The sequence below is a fragment of the Erithacus rubecula genome (assembly GCF_903797595.1).
Source record: "Erithacus rubecula genome assembly, chromosome: 13".
In the NCBI taxonomy this organism is placed as follows: domain Eukaryota; kingdom Metazoa; phylum Chordata; class Aves; order Passeriformes; family Muscicapidae; genus Erithacus; species Erithacus rubecula.
This window is the reverse complement of record NC_136665.1, coordinates 7,760,225-7,781,370: the sequence shown is the minus strand read 5'-3', so window position 1 is coordinate 7,781,370 and position 21,146 is coordinate 7,760,225. Positions and strand designations below refer to the sequence as shown.

Sequence of the window (21,146 nt, the reverse complement as noted above, 5' to 3'; positions counted from 1 at the left end):
TCCTGTCTAAGCCTTTTCTAAAAAGGTGGGGAAATGCCAGGTTGGCAATATCATCTTTCCCCTCCAAACCTCCTCTTTCCCCCAGTTCAATTCCACAGCAATATTTTCATTCGGATTATGAAAAAAATTGCCCCCCTCTGCTCTCAGACTTAGCCCAGACTAGCTAGGCACAGCCTGCTGCTGGCTGAGCTGGACATGGTGCTGTTTCAGAGCTGGATGGCATCAGCCAGTGCAAACCTTTCAGACTCTGCTTCCCAATTCAGAGCTTCACCCTGCTGGGAAATCCACCAGCATAGCTGTAGTGGCTTAATCATAACTGCTATAATTGGGATATTAATACAACTCCCTGTTTCTACATGCATATACAGACCATGAGTGCTTATCTCTGGTTTAGTTTTTGTCACTATGAAAGTTGTATGAGGAGAAAAAGATATCTCTATACCAGATCTATCCAAAAGGGGAGTTATACTGGCCAGGCTGGTGCAATTATATCTGATACAATATCACCAGTACAACCAGGCCAGGGAGTGTTGTAGCCCTTCCCAGCAGACTCAGGTGCAGGTTAACAGGGTAAGAAGCAGAAGGGAGCTCCTGCTCCCTTCTGAAATGCCCCTCAGCTTTCCTGAGACTGTGCAGCAAGGGATGATGACTGAGAATGGAGATGATGCTTAAAATGACAGTGGGTGATACAGCTAGCACCAGCTACAAATATTTTGAGTTGCCAGAATTACACTTGTGCAAAGTGCCAGCTTTCAGTCAGAGCTGACCCAGAGCTCTGCCCAGCCTCAGTGGAGCAGCAGCTCTTGCAAGAGCTGCCAGCACTGGCTCAGGGCAGGGAAACGTGCCAGCTGCCCAGTGCTCCTTGGGGACACTCCTGTGAAAATAGGAGCTTACAGGGCTTACTTAGCAAGCAGCTCTAATATTTGACTTCCTCAAATTAGGAAGCATCTGCAGTGTGAACCTGGCCTCTCTAATATTTGTTTCTTTCACTAATAATTTCCTGATGTTTCAGATCCTTATGTCCTGACAGGACCCTCCAGGTGCAATTAGTGTTGCTTTCATTTCAGCAGAGGTGCACAGAAACTGGAGTCTTTTTGAATTCATCAAATACTGAAAAACTTATGAGACCATTCATTAAATTTTTTAAAGAAACATGCTTAAGCTAGCATTTTCACTGGGCAGTACCTTTTATTTTTCTCAACAGAAAAATAATCAGAAATAATTGCTATATTTTCAAGAGAATTTTGAAGAATATACATTTCTTTTCATAACAAAATTATAAAATAAGCAACATGCAATACCTTAGAAGCCTTTCACAATAAAGGATAAAATATTATTTGCTGTCAAATAGTTAGCTTAAACTCTGGAGGTTTCCCTGTATTCCACTGAATCAAATAGATCTCACCTGATAAAGAACTGCCTTCTACAGCCAGAAAATTAGCCAGACTATGTTTTCTTAGCAGTGAGTTTTCTGAATCACTTTAAAAGTTGTGTTCAAAAGCCATTTGCTTCTATTTGCATGATCTCAGTTGCTCTTGATTGCTAAAATTTAAGAACTCCAACTTAAAGCAAATTAATTTCAACCAGACAGAAACCAATTCCACCTGGAACAGGGATAGAGGGCCCATGGCATGGGTGAAGATAGAATGACATACTGTTAACTTTGGAAATCCAGGAAATAATCTCCTGAAAACTCAGGAAGATTTACGCCTTTCTAATCCAATCATAATTCACTTCTACAAAACATGGAATGAAATCCACAGAGAATCATCCAAGGAAATTCTTTGAGCAGACATATGGGGAAATTCCTCAGTAAAGGTAAAAGGTCATTTATTAACCTGAGACAACTGAATAAAAAAGAAGAATAATGATGTTCTCCAATCCTTTTAAGAACTGTCAGTTTCTGGGTGAAAAAGGGTGAAACCACAGCAGCAGCAGATACACAGAATTTCTTCTTGCCATTGTGGCAACCAAGAGGTTAAATTCACTGCAGTTGAAGCAGTCAGCACAGGACTGCAGATCTTATGAACAGCCAAGAGGGTAACACATGATTTAAAACCCTTCTAAAAACCCCCAAACTCAAAGTTGCAGAAGCCCAGAAACGATGAGGTTCCAGTCACCAGTGGCCACTTCAAACACACAATGCTTGCAGTGGATCACAGAATCAGACCCACATGTACTTGTATTTCCTGCTCAGATTGCTCTAAGTAGGTGTCATTGGTCCTTTCCAATCCAGTTTCCAGCAAACTCCAGAGAAACAGAAGGAAAAATAGCATTTTGTTAAAATCAAGCCTCAAGACAAAACCAATGTCTTTTCTCTCCCTGAAACTAAAGGAAAGATGATTTGACATATAAAGTACTATACTCTGTATTGCATTCAAGAAGATAAATTAAAAGTGCACCATGGAATTCAATTACTGTTGATTGGTCCTGCCAAGACACTTCAAGTCGGGCACAAGTGCTAAACAGCACATTATGTCATGCATAAACAGGAACTGAAGCTAATTCTTTCCAACAAATCCTTGAAAAACACCAAGTGAAAGCAAAGAGAACTGAAAACAAATGCTGTCATTTGAGGCTTCTCAATAGATTTTCTTTTCCAATTCTGCCCCCAGCCCATACATTAGACACCTCAGGGGCAGCAGGGAGCAGAGATGGAATGAAGAGTAGGGACAAAGCATGGACAGAGGGAATGCTGTCACACTCCTCAAATTCATCAGGAGACAGGATTTACATTCTCTGCTGAAGACTGAACCAGGAGATTCAAAAGAGTTATGCTGTCACTTGAGAAGCCAGCTTGAAATATACGTGGCCCATAATATTCCATGAATTATGGCACTCCAGGGCACAGGTGTAGACTGGGTTAAGAGGGTGTAATCAGAACCAGAGAGAAAGGATGTGCTTGGAAGACATGTTGCTTATCAATACCTGCATGAGGAAAATAATACTCTTTACAGCATAACTATTTCCCAGAACTGTAACATCTACAAACACATATATACATACACCCCCTTTGGCAGTGCTAAACTGATCTTTCTGCTTCTAATGCAGCAGACTATATGAAAACTCTAAAAAGATTCACTGAGCTCTCTTTCTTCTGTATGATAGTAGGGTTTGGTGGGTGTTTCAGAACTGTTTTACAAAACTTGTGGAAAAAAGTGAGTAGGAATAGGAACACAAAATGGAAGGATTTAAAAGGACCTGGAGCCCCATAAGCAGAAAAGATCCATCATGATAAAACCATGGAGAAGAAACAGATGTGGAGTCCAGTAGTCTCTAAAGACTGGAACAAAGAATGATAGATCAATTTTATATCCATTTGCTTTCTCTTTCCTTCTTCATGAATACTGTGATTGTGCTTCTTCAGTGATTATTCAGCCATTAAAAAAAATCCAAAACCTGATCTACTGATATGTTAAAACATTGTCTGTTTGATAAGTGCCTGTTTTTTCATTTATATGAGTTGCAAATGTCTTCCAGAAGACAGTGCTGGTAATAGAAATTTATGTTTCTAGAAGTTCAGTAACAAATGGGCCAAGAGGCTTTTTGGGAGTATTTTGCAATGTTTCACAGTTACTTACTTATGTTAAGGCTTTAAGATTAGTTTAATACTTTCCTCTTCCAGAAAGCAGATTTTTTAGGATATTACACTTTGGGCTTAGGCACCATTCAAGAATTCTCTCTTTGAGAGAAAATGTGACTTCTGATAAGATGATAAATGAACATACTTTAAGAGCTATTTTTCAAATCAGCTCCTTTACTTATGGCACTGACTTTAAAATGACAGATACTTTAGATGAAGGACTTTGTTTAGATGAAGGACTTTGTATACACCAGGTAGAACTCACTAAAGATATAGAAAAACTATAATGCTGTTATTTCCATCAAAAAATGGAGAAGACTCTACCAGCACTTGTGAGAGAAGTTGATTTTTCACTTGATTTCTTGCTCTGCATAGATTTATATGATCTTCTCTCAGGACTCTGCAGTTTAATATGCTGAACATGCAGCTGATAGGTGAAATTCTTTGGAGCCAAATCTTCACATTGTTTGCACACAGCTGACTGAAACCTGAGCTCCTCAGTTTTATTTCCTGATCAATGTAGCAGTTCTGGGGCAGAGTATTTACAGCCCAGTCAGGTCAAGCACCAGACTACTCTTACTTCCTGATTGAAACACAAATGCAGAATCTCTAAGGAGTCACATCTTGAGCTCTATGCATTTTCATCTCCCAAACTGTAAAAAGAGAACAATACAGTAGAAGAATTCCAGAGGAAAACTCTGTTGAACCAAGACCAAACCAAGCTCAGTGGGTAACTTGTCTTTTTGTTTTCCCCTTTTGCAGACTGTATTTGGAATCCACTTCCTTCCCTGTTCCCTTGTCTTCAACTGCTTCAGCTTTCAGTCTGTGCTTGCTTGTGCTCCCCCTTAAACAGCAAACTCCTGATCAGCTGCCTTGTCACAAACACAATTATGCCCCAAGCTGCCTTTTCTGCAAGTGAGTTCTAAGGCTCTGCCAGCAATAATGTATGCTGTATCTTTTTTTTCATAAAAACTGCTGTGTACTGAAGCCACAAAAATGTCCAAAAAATTCCATTTCACTCTCTAAAACATAAAAAAAGCTGAATCTTGTATGCCCTCCTTGCTCATAGCCAGCTTTACCAGTAGGACTACATGAAAGGAAGAATATTTTCAAGAATGTGGCATGAATATTTCTATTGATAGCTACAACAGAACAGGGTGAAAAATGTGTCAGTCTTCTCTTTCAAGAGTTCATAATCTTTCCTCTATGCCTGCCATGCTATAAGGGATTTTTCTTCTTGTGTAAAACTGAGGCAGGGAAAGCAGAAGGGATAGAATAGAAGGGAGCTTCCTGTTTATTTTACTCATAGTATTTCATTTTTGTGAATTAGGGTATCCTCCACTAATCTTAGATCTCTCAGATGCTAATGAAGATAGGGTTGCTGTATTTGGAAAGGAATGGGCAGGACAAATTTCCAGGTTTTCTGCCATGGATATCAGAAGGATAAAGCCTTCTTCTCTCAAGTGAAACAGTTAAGAAATTCATGGCTTATCCTAATCTGAAACAGCATTGCCTAGAGCTCCAAAATGCAGGGCTGAAAATATGCAACAATCTTGGTGTATTAGAAGTTGTAGATCATTTACATGCTTGGCAAGGCAGTTTAAGATCATTGTTTACTGTTAAGAAGTTCTCAAGTGTTTATTGAAAAATTTGTTAAATGTGAAACTTTTAAGTGTCTTCTATTAGAAAAAAATCCTCCAAGATAGACAGATGCAAATACATAATGACTGCCATATGTCAAAAGGATTTCATGGTTAAAAACTGGACTTAAATAATGCCCCTCTGAGTTCTCATAAACCCAAGTTTTTAAAGCTATTTTCTTTTAAATAAAATCTGGAGGTTTTCTGCCAAGAAAATTTTTATCAGTGGAAAATAAAAATTCTCGACCTTTCTGTATCTTGAAAAATATTTATCTTCCTGCAGAGATCTCTGTTTATATCATTACTAGTGGACCTAAAGGATATTAACTAGATATCCCTTATTGAGCCCATACTTGTATGGATTCAAGTCTATCACATTCACTCCAGGTTTTAAGCAGAATTCAAAATACTCTTTGTTTACTGTTTCTCCAGAGGGCAGATTTCCTGGGAGTTCTTGAAATTCTCTGGGTTTAGACTTTGAAAGACTGAAGAAGAAAGAGCAGTCTCCATTAGAATCTTTATGACCAGGTTTCATGTCCTGCTTTTTAAAGTCTGTTAGAGATAATGGAATTACAAATTAATTGTTGCTCTGGTTTGTTTTTGATGCTTAGAAACTAGCAATGTAATAGATCACTTTTTTTCCCTAATTATTTCACTCACATCTGTAGACATTAAACAGATGTACCTAAACAGCTTCATTAATTATTAACAGATAAAAAAATATTGTCAGAAACTTGGGATTCTCTCTTAACTATTGCACATATTGCAGTAATGTCTCAGAGGAAGCATTAGAAGATCCAAGAATGTAGCTGACTGCTTCTAAATTAATTCTCCCCCCACACACACCCCCAAACAACATGGGCAAATGAAAAATAATGTTTCATTTTTCCAGTTAAACCCAACTGACCAACGCCAAATGGATAACAAAGAAAAAAAAAAAAAACAAAATAAAAACCCAAACGATTTTGTGTTTCCTCTTTCAGGATTCATCTGCACATTTGCAGTGTGCCCCAAGCCTTCTCAGCCAGTTCAGCTATCCCAGCTAGTCCTGACTAGCTTCCTCTATTAAACATTTAGCACTCTGCCTAAGACATTTAAATAGCTGATTCAAAACACTTCTCACCATGAGCTGAAATCTGATCTTCCCTTTCTCCTGGAAGTGAAATACCCAGCATGTTAAAGCTGCAAACTAAATCCTAACATAGTCAAACAAACCCAGCATTAACCACTTGAACTTCTGGTGTTAAGGTTCAAATCTGACTCAGAATTGTCAAGTGTAACCTTTTCTTACCAGGCTGCTTTAAACACATAGAAGTGCAGTTCAAGATCACATCTGGAATGAAAAAAAAAAAACTTTCAGCTTGATCTTACAGAGGCCCTACTAGCTGTCAACTCCTTATAATCTCTTGATAAAAGAATTCAAGTAGGAGATAACCAAATTCTGCACTACTTGAATGAACTAGAGCTCAACTCTTCAAAAGCATCTTGAATTTCACATCACTGTGACATGGCAGACTGGAAATTTAACCTCAACTCCATTTTAAGGTAACAAAGGATTGCAATTAATGAGGAAAATATCACAGGGAACACAGTTGTTTTCTTGCCACTTATTGTGATATTGCATTGATTTTTTTTCCCCCCCCCATACTATTCAAACTATTTTATCAATTTTGTGTGAATTACCTGAAAATTTCTAAGGAGTCAACATACCCCATTTGCTGCCAGAAATTGTTAGCAGCAAAGGAGAGAACAAATGTGAGCTTTTGACATCTGGTGAGGTGTCAGAGGATTGTGTGACACAAACACAATTACCTGGTTATTCCTGCCACAGTGATGAGCAATCAAATCTCCTAAAACTGTTGAAAAGGAAATTGTCTTAAGGTTTTAGCCTTTCACCACTTGGATGGCTGGATCAATCCACAGTTTCACTGGCTACTCTTAATTAAGGCACCATGAGAGTTAGGAGAAAATAATCAAGAATGTCTAATGCAAGAACAATCAATGAGTCCTTCCTAAATTAACACTGTGCTTGGAAATTCTTCAAAGCATCTGCTAGGCAGAACTGTAGACTTCAAAAATAATTTGTACCGAAGTGCAAGCAATAAAATATCATTTGCTGAGCTACCCACAGTTACCATGGGAGGAAGGGAAAAAGTCTGGAAGAGTTGGAGACATATCCTTCCACTCAGGGCATCACAAGAACAGACTGAGCTGTTATATCTAAGTTATAACGTCCAGTTCCAAAAACTGTTATTGGGAAGAAACATAGGACTGAATATTGAACAGGACATAAATCCTCCCAAGGAAATACAGCAAGAATATTATTATATTGGAAGAAATATGATCTGAGCTTAAGGGTTAAAGGCTAAAGACAAGAGAGAAGAAAATTGTCTTGTGAGTGGATTGTGATAAACTCCAGTGAGACCTTCTGGACTCTGAACATGGGAACCATTTCTCTCAGGAGGTACAAGGGAGCTGGGCCTGTCACAGGGAATATGTGGTTGTACACCAGATAAATAACAAGGCAGCTAAATACATAGGGAAGGATTTGAAAAGTAGAAAAAAAGCTGCATATTATTGGGAGTATCTGGGGCAGTTCAGGGAAAACAATAATCAGATAGGAAAATCAAATATAAATATTTTCCACGGGTGAAAGGTTTTGATGCACTCTTCGGCAGAAAACTTTCCAATTGTGAGTGCCTATTTACATTAAATCTGTACGAGCTGGAATTGCTGAGGCACAGAAAGTCCCAAGATATAAAAGTCCTTGGAGGCTATAAAGGCTCAGGAAACACATGGAAATAACTGGAGGCTTCTAGCCACAAACCTTCTGAGCCAAACTTCTATTTTGCCTTGTGAACTCCAAGGGCTGAACAGGCCAGTGCCTTGTTCTGGGGCTGCTGCTATCACAAGAAAACTGAAACAGCCTCTTGAAGCCATTTAGGCAATGAAACAATTACTGCTGCTTTTAATATCTTCTTGCCCTGGGCAGCCACCTGTGTCACCAAACACACACATTGCAGAGCTGGCCCTGGCAGCAGAGCACAGTGGGTCAGGCAGCCTGTGTCACAAAAACAATGGGAGGAGATAGCACAGCTGTGGAAACCTGCCTGGGGCTCTCTGGCTTGCATGATTCCAAAGGAGTGTTTGCAGCACTGACAGTTATGGACAGTTTTCCCACACAAAACTATTAGAAATGGTGTGTCCATGGCCAGCCCTGAGCCCCAGACAGCTTTTACTTTATCAAGATTAAAGGAAGAAGAGGCAGCTGGGGCTAATAAGTTGCAAATCAATGCCATTAGCAAAGAGAGTAAAGAAGAAAAAAGATCCAAGCCCTGCAAAGGCTCAAGCTTTTAGCTCTGCCTCTTGCTGTGCAGAAAATGATTGTACAGTTGTCCCAGTTCTCCTTGGATTTGCCCTCAGATTCAGGGAGATAAAAGATACAGAAAATGTCTGACTTTCCTGTGTATTAGAAATGCATTTAGCTCACACATATGCAGCTGTATGTACACACATGCACACATATTTGTTTTGCTATTTACTGCAACTGAGTCATCTGCATCAGAGCTTGCATAATAATTTTAGTATTTAAGAGGAATAGCATCTGGGATTAGTGAGGTAATGGAATTAAACTCCATGACCCTCTGTGACCTATTCCATAATCTTCTGTGCCACAGGCTATGGAATGACAGCACAGACCCATTGCATGGCATGGTATCTTCAGAGCTAATGGCACAGGGACCAGCAAACTCAAACACACTCAGGAACAGCCTTAGAATGAGATTTTCTGGAAATCTGTCCCAAGCAGACCCCAGTCAGAGAACTGTGTGCCATGGAACTCACAGCATCATTTCTGTGTCCAGCCCAGGCTGCTCCTGCTGCAGCCTTTCCCTCTGCAGAAGGGACTGGCTGGTCCCTTGGCCTTGTGGCCATTTTCCTGACTGGCTTTATCATCCTGCATTCACCCTGCACCTGGAACTTCTAAAGAAGAGATAAAAAATTAAAAATATAGCTTCAATAAGAGAAAAGGCAACTTATGAAAATGTTTTTACACTTAGCAGTTGACCTGAATTACTCAGTTTCACACAGTGACTTGTTGGGGTACATCCATGCATTCTGCCTTCATAACTTTGCCTTACTGTGTGAAAATGAACTGTCACATTTCTCTGAGTAATATTCATTTACATACCCATAGTTTAATCTCTTTCTCAATATTAATTTAGACTGTCATACTTTAATCTCTCTTGTCACTCCCTGGCTCCTTTGCAATTAAAAAACCACCCACCTTTTTCTAAAATGAACAATGAATGACTATTATGGATTTTCACCTTGCTTCTGTAGAAATGAACTTTCTTCACTAATGTATTTCCTTTCTTTGTAAGCAATGATGATTAACACATCAGACAGTGGTATGCAGAGCTTTTCAATAGCTCTAATGAGAAAGATGCTTTTTCCCACTTTCTACTAACATGGAAAATCACCTGTGTTGTATTGGCTATAACCATTAAATAACATTACAGGAGAATGAAATCAGATATACAAAAGTGTTATGAGGCTGCAATGCTGTGAATTCTGGAAACTCGGAAGGAGAATCAGAAACTAAAATACTTTATTTATAAAGTACTGACATTAGTTTTTTGTGAGAATCATGGATGGTAAGAGGGGATGGAGCTCAGAGAAAAAGCAAGCATAGAACAGCAGGATATCCATGTCAGCCCAAGTGGAGAAAATGCCTTGAGTTCCCAATTTGCTTAGCAAACAGAGCATGTCACTAGGACAACAGTTTGACTGAATGTCAGCTGAAAAATTATTCCATAGTGAGAGATCTTGAGACCAATAAGGAAAACACTCCAAAAAAAAAAAAAAATAAAAAATAAAAAAAAAAAAAAAAAGAAGACACGAGGAAAAGAAATTTATGAGTACAAAGACCTGTATGGTTTCAGAATCAGAGGGAGTATCAGTGCATTTGAACCCATTAAAGCACTGGAGTGGAAATTTAGTTTTACTAGTTCTTCCCCTTACAAACTGGATAGTATTCTTTAAAACAAAGCCCCTCTCAGTGACCTAGCTCCCTGTTCCCAACCAAGATACACAGCAAATCTGCTTAGCATTTATGCAAGGCTGAAAGCAAACTTGCACCCAACCAGGAAACTGCAGTCTCAAAGCACCAGATTTAGAACATTGGCATTTTATTTTGCATTTAATGTATAATATTGTTAGGAGGGCAGGTAATCCTTTGATAGCAATCTACTTGGAGCAGCATTATATTTGGAGTATAAAACTCCAAAGGCAAACTGAGACTATTGATGCCTTGGTAAAGGTAGTTCAAAGACCAAGATCTTCAGCAAATATATCCACAGCAGGGACTTGCTGCCAATTGCAAAAGGGATATGCTTATCTTCATTGCCTCATTTCCCTTACAAAGAAGAATGTGAAGCCTGGAATAAACACATACTGGTCTAGATCTTTGCCTACCAACAGGACACTCAATGAAAAGCAGTAATGGGCTCTGCTGACACAGGTGTTGCAAGTCAGACTTTCTCTGCTCATCACTTTCCTCATAAGGAGCTTCTCCTGTCTGACATGAGATTGAGAGGGCAGAACAGCAGCAGAGCAGTGTCACCCTTTAATCTGGGCTATTCTACACATCTTCCTATTCCCTTAGATAAAAAGTATTTGATTTTTGCCATATGCAGCCAAAGCAAGCAATTTGACCCAAAGCTTGCCTAAGTTAGAACCAAGGCTTTAACAAGACTTTGACTCACTTTCTAGATGCAGATAAGATATTTTATAGCTATTTCCAGAAATCTTCTTTATAATTCAGCACCATGTATTACCTGCTCAGCTTCATACACACATAGGTGTTTCCTTAACTTGTTAATAAAAGCTATTCTGCCTTATTGTAAAAGCCAAGACCACATTATCTTCTTTGAATTGTTTCAGAAAGAGGCTAAAAGCATAATAAAATATCATCCATTTATTTTATTTTCTTCCCATCATTCATTATTTGAACAAATATATTAGCATACTTAAAATACACTCTGAAACTGTGATTTTAATATACTTTATTGAAAAAAGTACACAGTTTAAATTGTTTTCAATGGGACAAAGCAATGGTCACCTCTATCTACCAAGTCCTTTTTGATGAATCATGACTGCCATATGCCAAATTCACATCTGCATGACTTGCAAAGTAAAAAGATAAATCTTTTTTCAACATATCTTTAAGAATTTATATCACCAACAGTTTAAAATCATGAAATGATGATGCTCTGACTATATTTCATGTCCTCTATGCTGCATCATTTCCCAGTTCACAGTTTATCCATGTTTTAGCATGCCAGTTGAACACATCAGTCAATGTCACCTGGAGAAAATTGTCAATAGCAGAGGAAGCAGAACAAGAGAAGGTTTAGCACTAAGGCCTGAGACACCACCACATTCTCTTGCATTTTCCTAAAGAAAATAGAACAAAGGCAAGTAAATACAAGCCTCTACAATCAATTATGACACAAGATTTTTTAACAAACATAGAGAAGAACACTGGTGCAAACAACAAAGCCCATAAATTAAATAATACAAGTACAAGGAAGTTAGACAAGTACACATTTTGAGTTGAACAAATTTAGGCTGTAGCCTGAAACAACAGGCACTACACCATCTACACCATCCCCTCTGCCTCATACTTTAGGTCTTGTTCTACACTGCAGCATCAGAAGCAGAAATTAAAGTTACTCCAGAGTGAAAAGGATGTCTATGAACCTATGCTGTACAAGCCACTGTAATCCTGGTCACTATCAGCTCTCCTTGGCACTGTATTCTGAGTGTTCTGCAGGACACAGAGCAGCAAATTCATGTGCTGGAGGGTCACTGTCCCTCCCAAGCAATACTGTGTGTGAGCATAATGACTATAGCATGACAGGTATGACACTGAAGCTAATTGCTGAAGCAAACATTAACAGCACAAAGTTCCCAGCCATCTCTGACAAGGAATCCTGTGGTCACTGCTTGAGCCAGAAAGATATTCCAGGCTCAGGAATCCTACCACAGAATTCTCTGACATGATACAAACCAGCCTGCAGAAGCAGCAACCCAAGACATTGCCTACATGAATACACAAAAAACTTGTAACACTTAAAATATCCCTCACTTCCTTGACTACTGTGTCTTCTGAATATTTCCCAACATTTCATTTTGGAAGGTAGTTTTCCTATAAATTATTTTTCAACAAATAAAAAATTTACCAGAGTCCAAAAAGAAGGAAAAGTAGATAGACACTTACTTCAGGGTGAAATCCATGACAAGATTCTGGGCGTCTTCTGATCTTCTGAGATTTTAACCTCTCACATTTGAGGGATTCATTATGTGCAAGGCAGTTAAGGAGAGATGCTCTGAGCACTGCATTCTCAGTGAAACTGAGAATTCATGAAATTAATACAGTGAAAATATTTCAGCTCCCTTCTTACTCTCCATGAAAACCTCAAGGTAATATGTGTGGTCACCATAAGAAAAAGAAAATTATTCCAGTGCTTTCCTCTGTTTTCAGCAGCACATATGCACTTACACTGCTGAGCTGTTTTCCCACAAGTCTGCAAGAAAAGCACACTGCAGGCTGCTTTTGACAAATTCTAACTTTTGGGAAAAAATTAATCCTGAACTACCTGAACTTCATAACAGCAAAAAATAAGTGGGGCAACCAAAAAATCAAGTGATATATTTACTTTGCTAATTTTTTGTAGTTTTGGAAAGCAGGATTCTGAAACATTTTCAATGCTCCAGTAAAGCAGTCAAACCTTAAATAAAGAAATATCTGTATTAGAAGGAGTTCTATAAGTTCAAATATAATGAGGTCCATTCTTATAATAAAATTACATACTTAGTGCCAAATTTGAAAGATGTTCAGCTGTCTAAAGATGAGCATGACCTTATGCTACAGAGGATCCACATAAGTGTGCTTGTTTAATTCATATTGGCTGTTCAAAAAAGAAATAAAAAAGTGAATTCTCATTAAAAATAGTGAGAGGATATTCCCAGATGGCTTAATTTCAAAGAGCACATATAATGGGTGATGATGTCATGCAATGCAATTGTTTTCATGAGAAGAAGTTTTTCAATATTTGCATCTTGAATCTCTTTCTGACCAGTTTATAAATAAAAGGATATATCTTATTTCTATAGGTGCCATGGTAATTGGTGGGATAGAATCACAGAAGCATTCATTATCTACTACCACCATGAAGAGGTTGCTACTTGGGATCTGCTGGATAACAAAAGACCTGAAAATTAAAAAGAAAACAAATAATGGTGACATTATCAGCATTTCTGAACCACTGGTTCTTGTTAGTTTATCAGACTTTAATGTATTTACAGTCTTTAATGGAACAGATCCACAACACTAATGGAGGTTCCTTCCTCTGCAGCCACACACAGATAGCTCAGTCCCAAACTTGAGTCTCTGCAGTTGTATCAGAGACTTTGTGCACTCTGGGTCTCGCTTGGAACAAGATAATTCAGCTCCACATTCAAATGAAGACAAAGTAAGCAACTCAAAGGGAGAGCAAAAAAATAAAGACATTTTTTGCAAGAAGGAAAGCACCCAGGGCAGATCTGTGAAGGATCCTGTGGGCACCAGTCAATGATGCAGTTTCAGTGGGTTGAACCCTTTAAGCACTTACCAAAGAGAAAAGGGGCAAAAGGCACAGTCAGATAGACACTATTTAACCTTTCCTTTGAAATCCAGGATACAATACAAAGAATGTCTTTAAGGCTCAAACCCAATTCTTCATGAAATTTTAAAACAATCTGTTAGAATTTATATATCCTATCAGCAGCATATTGGCCATATTGAATACCACTGAAATCTGGCAATTCCAAGAATTAGGTGTTTTGCAGCGTGGTTTGCTGGTAAATGTACAGAATGCTAAGTGAGGGTTTGAGTACCAAGAAGATGTGGAGAGAAACATATTTTTCCTCAGACATCTTTCTTTAAAATACATATTGTCTTACTATAATAACTCCCTGCTTTTTCCAAAGATCACAGAAGATGAAATAGCAGAGAGGGCAGGGAATATTTAAACCTAGCCTAAGAAAAAAAATTTGGAAAACTTACTATAAAAATCTTGCCAACGGAAAGATTAAATGCTTTTCAGTATTTTTTAAACTTACTGAACCTCCATTAAAATTACACTTAGAGTGATCTGCAATATGTTAACTTTATGTTTATACATGAAATATACATTTATGGCATAATGTAAAAGGCTGAACTTTATAAATGTACCTACCAAACAGCTGGAGCATGTAGCAAGACTGACATCATTGTAATGGAGCATCTGTGGCTTTGTGGATTTGTGTGTGGGAGAAATGAGGCCAATAAAAGGAAAGGAGGGAAAATCTTTAGCAGGCAATAGCACCAAAATTGTACTGCATGAATTTCTCAAAACAGCTCCGAATAAATCAAACAGGATAGAAAAACATTACTTTTATTGCCAGAAATTGGCACAATTTGCATTTTGTGTAGTTTGAAAAATATTCATTTTATCTTTAAAACTAGCTCAGAAAAGAACCTGATGGGCATAAAGTGCTTTAACAATTAATTGGATGCTAAATGATTAACTTTTTTTTGCTGAGAAGGGAGTAATTACTCTTCTGTTTTATCTGTGGTGTGCCCAACTTCAAACCCTTTTGTGACCCCCAGGTAAACACTGCAGCCTGTGGAAAGCATGTTTAAACCCACAGCCAGGGTTAAAAGTGCCAGTTCATGAAAGATGGGCAATTTCCCATTCTGCTTCTGCCTTCACCCACTTGGAGGTGCCCTAAGGGTTATTCCTTCCTCAAAATAAAGAGGGGGGAAAAAAAGTTCCTATCACTTCACCTAGCTGGGATCAAAGCACTTAATCCAGAAGAATGCTTCAACTACAGAACAGATGATGCTGAATAAATTACTACACAGCTGATCTACAAAGCCTAGCAAAATTTTCTGTATTGCTTTATTACTGCAAGCTTTCATAATTCTTGATTTCATCAATTTGGGGAATGCAGTGCCTGCATTGATTGATGGAAAATATGAATTAAAGGCAGCTAAAAAAAATATATTAGTTAAGTAAAAACCTTCTTTGCTACCTTAGGAATTATATTGTAGGTATCAGCTAATGACACTGACTCTGTTTACCAAAGAGTGAATATTCTTACAGTCTGTTTAACTAGTACAGAAGTTTGTGAAGTGTCTAAGCTTATGGTGGCTGCTATAAAGAACCACAAAATAGTGAAACTTTTGGCTCACTGCAGCAATTTTTTTTCCTTAGCACACAGTAACACATAACAAATATATTGAAAAGTGAAGCAATTGGCTTCTCATCCTCCCACTAAAAGTAATTTTAAAAGAAAATGTTTTCTTCCATCAAGCAGTATATGGATGCTTCCCTTTACACAATTCTCAAACATAATCTGGAAATGAAGTTGTAAAACATATCAACAAGTGAAAACAGAGGATACAAGACCAAGATTGAGCTGAGGAAATAAATAAGGGCAAAAAAGGCCATTTTAACTTTCTATTCTATTAATAATTTGCACAAATAAAATAAACTTCTTTCAGCTGGTGTAATTTAAGATCATTTCACAGTCATGAGATATTCTTACCCTCACCAGATCAGTGGCAAAGTTTGTGCCAGTTGTAACCACCACAGTTGCTGTGTGACTATTCAGATAATTCACATGGCACTGCTTCCATGCCCCAAGTGGATAAAGCACACAATCACCCCAGCAGCAGCTCTGCTGCTTGAGATCAGCCTTCAGTTCCCATGGTGACATGCATATGCATCTTTGAAATTCATTTTGGACATTCATGCCAGTAAGTCTCAGGAACCAAATATTCAGAGAAAACAAAAGGTGCATGAACACAGTCAGACCAAAGCCTTTCAGAGACTGAGACATTCCACCAAAATACTTCACTGTGCACGCCAAGGTTCTGCTGCAAGAGAGAAAAACCTCCAGCAAACAGCTTCCATGGCTGCAGTGGGAAATAAAGTGCTGACAAAGTAGGGAGAATGGTATTATCTTTTTGTGAGATCCACTGTGAGTCTCTACAGTTTCTCCTACAATAACCAGCTCTGAACACCTGCTGGCTTAAGCTGGCATTTGTGTCCCTGGTAATATGGAAACCAACTCTCCAGGAATGAGTAGGGGATTTGGCTCAACTTTATTGCTGCTTTAACAATCAAAAGAAAGTCTACATTTAACTGCCTTATTACTATGGAGAATGTTTCACATTTAATGGATAAAGCTCTTTTTGTTTTAAGCAGTGTAAAACTTTTGATTTGAATCCTTTTCCTTTACTGCAGTATCATCACCATCATTCGTTAGGGGCAGCACAGGAATAGCCTTGCATATATCTCCAAATATAAAATAGAATAAACTGCTGGGGTTCCTGTTGAAGCTACATTGAGTCAATAAGAAGCTTATTAATAATTTCTCCTCCATCTTTCATCCACTGAGGAACTAGCTTGGTTTATTTGATGTGCAGGTTCAGAGGCTTGAAACAGACCTGAAAACAAACTGTTTCTTGACTTTGTGGGGAAGGTGAGGAAGGAAGAAATCTAATACTTGAAAGGGGTAGACAGGGAAGGAGGAAGAAAATCTAGTTATGCCAAACTATTTTGTTAATGAAGAAAAAATAAAAACAGAGAGTAAGTCTGCAAGGAACTCTGTATTTTGAGTCAGTTTTTATATGACAATTTTGTCAGATTGCACACACAGTATTGGTTTCTTTTTAACCTCTTTTGGGTTTAGCCCATATAAAAATGTGCACAAATAAAATGCAAATTGATTTGGAAACAAAACAGCTTCATGTTTTAATTGGAAGTGAAAAATGAAAAATATTAATCTGCTCCTTGAAAATAATTTTTCATTGTACAACTAAAAAGAAAGAGACTTGGATTTCAAGTACTGCTGTGTCCATAATTATATTTGGCAGTCATGCATGATAAGAAAGCACACTTTGAATGAGTGTCTGGTGGCTAAATGACTCTTCCCACAGAAAATCAGTTCTTTCTAACTCCTTTAGACAGCCCATAACTTGGAAAGCATCACACCAGCACTGCAATGCAAATGCTGGGGTGCAATCACACCTGCTGCCTTCAGCACAACAATTCCTGCTTTAGAAGGATGAGCACCTCCAGCTCTGGACATGCAGAGACACAGACTGCCAGGATAACCCAGGGCAGCAGCTTGGCTTTGGGGATCTGAGTCATCCCCTGCAGGAGGGTCCTTCTCTCTAAGGGATGGACAGTGATCCTGCAGAGAAATGAACACGGTGAAACACGATAACTATGCTAAGTGTGGTAAGTAACTAAACATGATAAAGATGCTGAGTGTGGTAAGTGCTAAGCAACATGATAACTATGCCAACCTGTTCTTAGAGAGCCAGTCCATTACATTCAAATCTGGTTTGTTGGAGTTTTTTTTTGTTTTTTTTTTGTTTTTGGGTTTTTTTTGTTTGTTTGAATTTAAATTGGAATCTCTCACTTTTATTTGTATATGTAAAAGTCTTTAAAGAGTTATAATATATATTCTATTGTTACAATAATTTCTTCCCCAGACTATGTTTAAAAAACCCCAAACAAATCAAAACCCAAAATCTAATTCCCAAAATGCCACTTCTTTTTCATATTATAAGAATCACTTTCTTCTGTAAGGAGAGATAATTAGAATACATGCAGTACAGGAGCAGGGGCTGAGCTGACACTACCCTTGCAGCACTGCCTTCTCTCCACACTGCGCTTCTTTCTCTTTGTTCCATCTTTCTGTCTCTGAACCTCTGGGGTGGCAAAGTGTTAGTGAGGGAGCTGGGAGAAACTTCTCTGGAAAATGAGGAAGATGTTCCAAGGCAGAGGAAAGGTCAGGGATGAGAGGACAAGCAGTGCCCTGGGGGAAAGGAGAGGGAAGCAGGTGATCTGCTGCTGCAGGAGGTGGCTTTGCCAGGGGGTCTCCTTAGAGATTATGAGCATTTCCCATGTTGATGGAGGCACAGCAGAACCAAGGCAGAGCTGTGCTCCTTTTTTCTTCCTGGCTGCTCTATCTCCTGACCAAGTCCAACTCACTGGCCAGTTTGAAGATCATGCACTTCTGTGATTTCCCTTCTTAATGCAGGTCACTGCTTCACTACAAATTGCTTCACTCAATCACATGGTGCAAAATCTGTAGGTGATAGGCTTAACATCTTGTCTCTGGAATGCTTTTGGCTTCACCTTTCCTTTCCTAGCATAGCTGGATCAATAACAGGCTAAGCTAAGGTAATTCTATTTCAGACATGCCAGAGATGTGTCTCATCCAGCTAAGCAAACCTAACCTTTAGATTGTTTACTCTCCACTATTTGACTACAGCATCTGCTGTTAATGGAAATCAATACTACAGTTGAGCAGCTTATTTCTGTATTTCCATGCAGGAGAGGTCATCCATTTCCTTGTCCACTGGTGTTAAATTTTGGACAGGATATAAACTGAACACAAATGTGAGGTTTCCCTACTAATAAGCAGCCACTTCCACAGCCCCAGCACAGTGAATCTTAAGGAAACTGGTTCAACACAGAATATTTTGTATGTGGGTGGGCCAGGCAGCTGTAAGAGAGGGCACAGTGATAATGGGTTGTTCAGACTCAGCATCCCAAACACCACCACTGCCTGGTCATTTGCACTGAACTATTTTCCTTCTCCTGGCCTGCAGCCCTGCTGCCATTAGCTGGTGGCTACTGACACTGATACAAGACTTGTTTCAGCAACAAAGAATGGCAGGGAAACCTCCTGAGAGCATTCAGAAATCTTCGATTTTCAGATCCATGGCTCCCTATTTTTTTCACCCTGCAAAGGGTGAAAAGTGTTAGAGGGAACAGAATAATGTCAAGCAGCATGGAACTCGGAAGACACAGGATAAAACTATGCTTGTGGGACCAGGACATTTAGAGAGAATATCTTCCCATTAAACTGAAGAGTGGGAGATATTTCTTTGTAATTTGGAAAGGATTTGAACACAGCAACAACACTAAAAGCAATTCAACTTGTTTTAAAACAATGCTGTGTGTCCCCTGTTAAAAATGATTTTTTGTTTTCTCGCAGAAATACTTCATTATTGCACTTAGCTTCAAAAAAACCTTGTCCATAAGTAACAATTGCTGATCCATATGCTGAATTTTACAATCAGTATTCTATTTTAATTTTACAAAAATCCCCTGCTGTTACATCTGTGCTTATGACAATAGACACTCTGCAGTAGAATATGTGGTCATGACAAACACATGGCTTAGGATTTTAGTCATATCAATATTTTAATCACTGTTCAGATTCACTTTTAGTTCCATGCTCAGGAGGTTTAGCAGCTTGATTTAAAGGCAAAAAGAAATCCATGTATGTATTTTCCATTTGTTTCCTTAATGATCACTGGAACACTATTATATATTTTAATGTCACAGTGATGACTGTGGGACTTAAAATCAAATTATGAGTAGAATATCAGAATATTGTGTAGCCAAATGTCACTCCTGCACATACATAATCATATCAATCATTTTTATGCGACAATAGAAAAGATCCTTTAAATCCCACTTGTTTTGCTCAGGCAGAGAAATCCTACAAAGCATGGAAGAATTCCACTGTGAGTAGTTTGAACTGAAATAAACATAGGACATTAATTTCGAATTGGCAACCTAAACAAATGCACTAAGATGTGAGGAAGTGTCTGAATTTCCATGAAGCTCAACCTAGATAGGCCTCAGTGGCCACTCTGTCTCTTGAGCATCACTGTAAACTCAGCCTTTTCTCTCTGGGTGTTTCAGTGCATTTTTTGCCTGCAAACCTCCATTAAAAAACTTGGAGTATTTTGGATTAAGATGAGTTGTAACTTTGGGATTACATTTCACAGATGTCAAATGTGATCTTTCCTAGTTTTTAGAGAAAGAGAAAAAAAAAAAAAACCAGCATGAGGGCAGAGTAAATGGAAAATATTGTGCACACTGCACTCAAATATGTGTTACTCACATAACTGTTGGTTGCAAACCTTCAACCCTAATGGTCTGGAACAAACTTTAAGCATTCAACTGGAGTGCAGATAGCCACTTTGCTGTTTCCCAACTCCTATCATGTGTTTTCCAGGCTGCTGGCCACATTTCCACCCCACCTCTCTCTCACTTATCACATTTTTGCAATGAATGAATGAAATGTTTATATCACAATCAAGTTGTGCTACTTGTTTTTTGGGGTTTTTTGTGTTGGTTTTTTTTTCCCAAGTAAGTGATGATAGAGAATGGAATAGCTAATGCAATTCGTAAAAATAACATATATGCCAATAACAACATTTCTGAGAGCTGGAGCAATATATAAATGGTTCTCTCACATGAAAAGAGGCAGATAAACTCCCAGCCTCAGGCTTGTAATTGGATCCTGACCTCATGCTAGCAAAATACTGCCACCACATACAGTCTGGCTGCAGTACAATTTGGTATCAGTGCAAACACAGAGTAAATTTAGCACTGAGGATCCAGGTGAGCAGTGTCATCCTCACTATTCTGTGCCTGTTGGATGCTCAGAGCCCCCCAGAGCTGGGCCATTGCTGGAAAGCCTCTGCTTCAGCCAGGATCCCCCAGAACTGCCCATCCTCACTCACTCCCCACCAGGAGGGGATTATCAAATAACTGATGCTCAGACAAGGTACTTGACCAACTGCACATTAGGAGGGCTGCAAACATCCAAAAATTTAGTGTAGAGCCTTTAGGATGACGGAAGATCCTTAGTGCAATAGGCATTGGACTATTTGTAACCTTTCTAGTGCAGCCACCCTTTCCATATGAGATATAATGGAGAGTTTCAGACCTCCAGGTTTAAAATGAACTGGAATTTTTTTTCAAAGAAATCAAGACCGAAAATCGCACAAGCTTTTA

General features: G+C 38.6%; 1 protein-coding gene across 2 annotated transcripts in view; it reads right to left on the bottom strand.

Annotated features, from left to right (window-relative positions):
- Positions 1–11,183: 11,183 nt before the first annotated feature.
- CACNA2D3 (calcium voltage-gated channel auxiliary subunit alpha2delta 3) overlaps positions 11,184–21,146 on the bottom strand; it is a 378,091-nt gene continuing 368,128 nt past the window's right edge. Inside the window, exons 35-37 of one of the 2 annotated variants that reach the window (XM_079316838.1) lie at positions 13,387–13,499; positions 12,506–12,588; positions 11,184–11,679 (exon numbers count right to left, since the gene is read on the bottom strand). In XM_079316838.1, coding sequence (XP_079172964.1) covers positions 11,587–11,679; positions 12,506–12,588; positions 13,387–13,499 — 289 coding nt within the window. In that variant the 3' untranslated portion in view covers positions 11,184–11,586. The remainder of the gene's footprint in view (positions 11,680–12,505; positions 12,589–13,386; positions 13,500–21,146) is intronic. The other variant, XM_079316837.1, reaches the window with a different exon arrangement.